The sequence below is a fragment of the Trachinotus anak genome, unplaced genomic scaffold, assembly GCF_046630095.1.
Source record: "Trachinotus anak isolate AG129_WGS33_773 ecotype Australia unplaced genomic scaffold, CSIRO_AGI_Tana_v1 ptg000011l, whole genome shotgun sequence".
In the NCBI taxonomy this organism is placed as follows: Eukaryota; Metazoa; Chordata; class Actinopteri; order Carangiformes; family Carangidae; genus Trachinotus; species Trachinotus anak.
Genome location: NW_027273862.1, coordinates 8,031,155 through 8,037,249, shown reverse-complemented (window position 1 = coordinate 8,037,249; position 6,095 = coordinate 8,031,155). Strand labels below are relative to the sequence as shown.

At 43.5% G+C, this 6,095-nt stretch overlaps 1 protein-coding gene across 2 annotated transcripts; it reads right to left on the bottom strand.

The window, feature by feature from the left end:
• Positions 1 to 1,114: 1,114 nt before the first annotated feature.
• Positions 1,115 to 5,746, bottom strand: irx5a (iroquois homeobox 5a). Of its 2 annotated transcripts, none has more exons than XM_071488219.1 (3): positions 4,335 to 5,746; positions 2,942 to 3,347; positions 1,115 to 2,230 (listed from the first exon to the last, which is right to left on the bottom strand). In XM_071488219.1, exons 1-3 carry the CDS (start codon positions 4,590 to 4,592, stop codon positions 1,521 to 1,523), a joined length of 1,374 nt encoding a protein of 457 aa, XP_071344320.1. In that variant the 5' UTR covers positions 4,593 to 5,746; the 3' UTR covers positions 1,115 to 1,520. The 2 variants fall into 2 exon arrangements, with proteins under 2 accessions (XP_071344320.1, XP_071344321.1); XM_071488220.1 differs by having other exon boundaries at positions 4,350 to 5,744.
• Between the last annotated feature and the right edge of the window lie 349 nt (positions 5,747 to 6,095).

The following is a 6,095-nucleotide window of genomic DNA, read 5'->3' as shown; positions in this document are numbered from 1 at the left end:
GAAACTGAGGCCTATGCTACTAAGGCTTAGTGGCCTACAATTGTTCCAATACTGAGGGGCTTCAAAATAATATTGTTACTGTTAATAATAATAATAATAATAATAATAATAATAATTTGGCGTTGTTTTTCTTTTTTGAATGCAGCCTATAAATCCATCTTCAATAAACCATCAGGAAAAAAAATCCACCTTTCTTATCTGCAGTGTGTCAGTGGGAGATAGCCTTATGTTTTTTGTTCTGCATGTCGGTCAAATATGTAATTCGTACCTTTTTTATGCCCACTTGTCAAAGTTGCTATAATCCTCATAATAACTGTGATCATTGTGTGTGCCCCATTGGCTCCACTTCTTTTTAACCAGGCCATTTGATCAGGGATGGGTTTCCGTGACGGATTAACAAAGAGTCCCCCTGAAATTAGGAGCAAGTGTGACACCTACCTGCAGAAGTTGGAAGAGTTAGAGGACAGTGCCTGGCTACCGGCTGCACAGTGTGTCTGTCTCTCTCTGCTGTGTGCATCACAGCTTTCTCCCTTTTCTCCAAACAGCTATGTTTCACATCCAACGCGCCATTAAAGAGACTCTCCATTAATGATATATAATAGGGCAGTATGTTCTAAATGCATGGTCGCGTCCCTCTTAACAGCTTTGCCACGCCTTGGAAAATAGTAATGAGGTCTAAATTTGGCATAAAATCGAGCTCATTACCGGAGTTCACCACCTGATTGCTCTGCATAAAACACGATAGGTAATTGGGTTAAATGACTGCGCCTCGGTGTTGTTATTATATCAATATCCACTTTTAGAAACGTGCTCAAGTAAAGGAAAAAATGAGGCCCTGGAAGTAGGCTATAATAAAGAAAAAAATAAACTGGTGATAAGCCATAGACCAAAATATACGTCCGGGCTGTTTCCAGCATTTTGCATTCAAAAAAAAAAAAAAAAAAAAAAATAGAAAAGAAAAAATAAATCCTATGAATGTTTGCACCAACCAACACGAAACTGAGCCCATGTCGATATTCCAACATCCTTCTGCTGATTGTAGGCCTTTTCTACTTTCCACCTTGTCCTCTCTCAGTACCATATTTTGAAATGATAATTACCATTGAAACATCTGTCACGGTGCAAAATTGTATTAATACTTTGTTTAGATCAACTGGCCTTGAAACACTTCAGACACATAAGGTAATTCCAACTGCTCCCCCAAATAATCGCTGCACAAGTATGTATTTTTTCCATAATTTACTTCAAAGATAGTGTGTTGTCCATTTTAAATACAAAAATGCTACATTAAATATACATGTTAGTCTTTAATACAAATAGACTCAGGCGGCTGCAGCGATTAAGACCATTCTTATTACATTTTAGGATTAACCATTCAGAAACTAAAAATTTGAGGATAAGCATTTACTCAGAAAATAACTGTTCTTAGAATTTGCTTCATCATTCTTTTTTCTTTTTTTTTAATGCAACCACAAAAAATAAATAAAAGTCCGCAGTGAGTGGAAAATATCAGATAGGTATTAAATGTTTGACATACCTTTCTTTAGTTCATAAGGGGAGTCTTTACAAAGATCTACCTGCGTTTGGCCTCTGACTTTCTGGCTCTCCCTTACCAAAGCCTCTGCTCTATTTAACACAGTCTGGTTTAATCCATTGAAATGTGCCGTGGAGCCCGTGGTTACCGAGCCGTGATTACTGTGAAGGTGTCCAAAGCTGCCACCATAGTTCGTGTAGCCGGGGTAGAAAGGGGAGGTGTAGTACAGAGGTCTGGATAGGACCGTGCTGTTGGGGAGCGGGCACTGAGGGGAGGACCGCGATGGGGACGCGTTGGTGCCCATTACTGCGCTCTGACCCAAACCGGGACAAGCCTGTGGCGCCTCGCCGCTTCCCTTACACCTGTCTGAGGACGTGGCGATCTCCGCAAGGGACCAGAGTTTGGGTTTAGGGGCCGAAGGGGGTGAGTGGATAACAGAGGTCACGTTGCTGGTCACCGTACCCGGTGCATTGCTCAAATCTGACGGCTTGTCTTGTTGCGCAATGGTCTGGTTCCCCCGGGGCACCGCCGAGGGAGATGAAGTGGTTGGTTTTGAGGAATCCGGCAGCAAGTCTGTAGTCCGCTCCTCCTGGTCTTTTAACTCCGAGTCGCTCAGAAGGGGATCCGTGTCTTTGCCATGGCTCTCCTCTTTAAATCTGTCACAGCCAATGTCCCCTGGGTTCAGCAGTTTATGATCTAAAGCACAAATAAAGAACAGAATTACTGCCAAATAAGCCCAACATTAAAACGCTGGTAACATATGTTTTAGGTAATGGTGAGGCAAGTGAACACCAATGCAAAATGAAATCGGATCTATAAAAATAATTGGGCTGCTTATGCAGGTTTTCCTTAAAAACAGTTATTGTGTGTGCCATAAATTGACCTCATAAAGCTGTGTGCCAGCCGGGGAAGGTGAATGAGCTGCTCTCCACAATTATGAAAGAGCATAAACAGTGTTGCACAAACACTAACAATGTGGTACAAATTAAAGTCTGAACTTACAGTATGTTGACTATTTTAATTTATAAATATATTCTCGGTATAAAATATTGTTTCATATCGATAGTTAAGATATTACGCGTTAAACAATACTTAAAAAACTAGGATATAATTATCATAGAGTGGCAGTGATTTTTAACCGAATACCCGGCGCAGTAGAGCAGCTGTATCCTTATTATGCAGTTAAAGATAAATTGACTGCTAAACACTCTGCGTCACCAGCAATTTCAGCCCCTGAGAAGTCAAACGAGGGGAGTTCAAGGTGATTATTATTTAAAGCAATTGTCCCATTATAAATAATATACCACCATTAACCAGCAATCAATTTTGCACCCTGAGTGGAAACGACTGCGATGAAAAATTGATGAATTTTTTTTTTTTGCCTTTTTTCCCCCCTGCACCACCGACCTGCTTCTGTGTCTGTGGAGTCTCCCTTGTCTGTGGGCTTGTTTGGCTCGTCGTCGTCATTTTTCTCCAAATCAATATTCTCGTCCTCCTCCTCGTCCTCGCTCCGGTTCCGGGGGGTCCAGGTCATCTTGTTCTCCTTCTTTAGCCTCCTCCTGGCGTTGGCGAACCAGGTGGACACCTGGGTGAGGGTCATTTTGGTGATGATGGCCAGCATGATCTTCTCGCCCTTGGTGGGGTAGGGATTTTTGCGGTGCTCATTCAGCCAGGCCTTCAGGGTGGCAGTGGCGTCCCGGGTTGCGTTTTTACGGTATGCTGGGTCACCATAAGGGTAGGTGCCCAAGGGTGCTGCGTAAGGGTGGTATCCTATCGAGCCCGCCATACCCGTAGTGTGGTCATAGGGAGAACTCTGTTATAAAAAATGAAAATATAAAAGTGTGCAAAAGTTCAGTCACAGTCTCCTTTTTTTCTAAACTGCCTCAGAATAGTTAAAAAGACAAACATGAACACACACATACATGCACGCGCACAGACACGCGCGCAGACACATATGCGCACGCACACACACACACGCACACACACACACACACACACACACACACACACACACACACACACACACACACACATATCCTACACACGAAAGCACTGGCCTTAATCCAGTATCTTAAGTTTGAGAGTATTGTTTATGGAGTTTGTTTGAACTTGATTGGGTACTTAAAATATGATCCTGTGCTCCTGTGTATTTTTTGATTAGTAATTGCTGGGTGTCCTCCTACGTCTGCATTTGTTGTCTCCATTAAAATAGTATAATTTGCAGTTGTGCTGACGTGTTGACATTATGCATGATGGGGCTAACCTTCAGTTTCTTTACCTATTCTAATGGGATCAGCCTTTGTGCTAACTGCAGGCCTACAGATTCACTGTGTGAATTACTTGTGTTGCCATGAGATCCGTCACTGAGAATACAGCAGTAGTAGTAAATCAAATTTTTTCCTCGGTCTTTTTTTCAGAAGTTGCAACATTTAAGTTTCACAGCCCGCTCAACTAAAAGAAAGATAAGAAACAAACACAGTGACCTAAATCGCCTTCAGACGGCGCGTTGTAGTCAGTTATTAGCGTGGAGGCTCCGGCGGGGCATTGCCCACTCTTTCGTATACAAAACTGCAGTTTACTTAAGGAGCACATAATAGCGCCGTACTCAGTGAAATTAGTTCTGTTTGCTCCACAACATGATTTCTGGACCTGCCGTTCTGTCATTGTAGCTATATCCATGCGCTCATCGGTGACGCACATCTCTTCCCAATCGCCGGACTCCTGATACACAGCGGACACTTAATGCGTCTACAACGAGCTAATGTCCTCGCTTTTGCTTCCTATTATAATGAATAATCACCTTTAGTTTACTCACCACGTACGAGGTGAATGTGGCAGCTGCCGCCGCGTCTGCACTGTATGGTAAATGGGAGTTGTAGCCTGGCGAGGCGCTGGTGAACGCAGTAGATCCGGCATAGGGCGCAAAAGCAGATCCCGAAGAGGATCTCCCAAGTTCCTCGGTTCTGGGTCCGGATATAACGCTGGTGCTGTAGGCAGGGCACGAATACAGGGCTAAAGAAGCGGACGGCTGGTACAAGTAGCCCTGAGGATACGCCATGCTGGAGCCCGGAGAGTATAAGCCACTTAACTTGCGCACTTTCTCCCCTTTATTTTCTCATGCGCTGCTGTCGGAGCGCATAGAGCCGTGTGTCTGCAGACCCGCTGTCTGTCCCCCCTTCTAAATGACAATGGTGAAGACAAAAAATTAAAAGTGACTAAATAAAAATCGGCTTAGATATTGAATTGATTATTTTTGGTCGCTGCCACCCAGCCACTGCCCGTCGGATGTTTTGTCTCGTTATGTTTTTCTGTCGCTCCCTTATCTGAGTTGCACCGTCGCTCTCATGCCCGTGCAGAAGTTTTTTTTTACCCGTCGGACGGGGGCTTTGCTTGGGAAAATGTCCTGCCAAGATGCTAAGTTGGAAATTGAGGATCCTGACGCCTACTACGCTGCACACTATGCTCCTCCTCTCGGGGTGTAGTCACCGAAGGAAAAGGCAAGCTTATGTTGGGTAACCACAGCCCTGCCCAAATCCATGCTCTCTCGCTCTTGCTCTCTCTCTCTCTCTCCTCTCTCTCTCTCTCTCTCTCTCTCTCTGTTTCTTCCTCAACCCATCCCTTCTCTCGCGTTAACTAACAATCCTTCTCATTCTCTATTTCTCTATTTTTTTCCTCTTTAACAAGGCTCGTTGCAGTAAGTCTCAAGTGCGTCTGGCAGCCCCCCCTTTGGATGGCGACATCATGCGAGTCTGTCAACTCCCAACTTTCTTCTTTTTTTTTTTCCAAATACGAAGCCGTCACTTTCACACTTGATCAATAACAAATCGGCTGTTGTGTGCCAGGATATGGGCTTGCAAGATACCGGCAGGAATTAAAAAGGCGCTCCACTGCTGTGCTCTCTTTTTCTTATTCTTTCTTTGTGCGTAAAAAAAAAACTCGTCATTTTAAAAATGTGCGTTAAATCAACAGACTTGCGCTCCGTGATCTCCGTGCGCCGTGTGTTAAAATCCGCAGTGGGAGTTTCAGATGGATTACTGCTATTGTGCATTGTCGACTTTCTAACGCCAGACGCATATTGCCTTGGTAAGATATATGACAGCTGAAAAGTATAAGTAAGATGGCGCAAACAGCACTCGGCCGAACAGCTCTATCAGAATAGTTATTGTATGCCAACAAACTTTTCCTCACTGACATTTGTGTGCTGTGGTTGTGGAAGTGGCTATGTTTAGTCTGCGCCGCCACTTGTGTTTGAACGATTTACTGTGGCGACGGTTTAATAGTTTTTGTAATAGATCCTGGAATAAACCAGTCAGACACACACTCTCAGAAAGTCATAAACCCTCAAGCCAGGGCAGATTAGTGCCAACTACACCAAATCCGCCTGGACCAGCGGATGTAATCTCATTTGATCACTGCAGATATATTTATTTGCTGAAATATTGGATAGGCTATTTAATATGTCACTATTATCGGAAACTATTTTTGGTATTTAATGGGCATTAGACGCCGGACAAATTTCAGTTATACAATTTTAAAAACATAGCCTAATTATTATTATTGT

Excerpts from the sequence above, each read along its gene's own strand:
- irx5a (XM_071488219.1), bottom strand. The coding sequence starts at position 4,592 with ATGGCGTATCCTCAGGGCTACTTGTACCAGCCGTCCGCTTCTTTAGCC. Across the intron at positions 3,348-4,334 it reads ACGTGGTGAGTAAACTAAAG|AGTTCTCCCTATGACCACAC; the intron begins GTGATTATTCAT and ends TTTTTATAACAG. Across the intron at positions 2,231-2,941 it reads CTCCACAGACACAGAAGCAG|ATCATAAACTGCTGAACCCA; the intron begins GTCGGTGGTGCA and ends TTTGTGCTTTAG.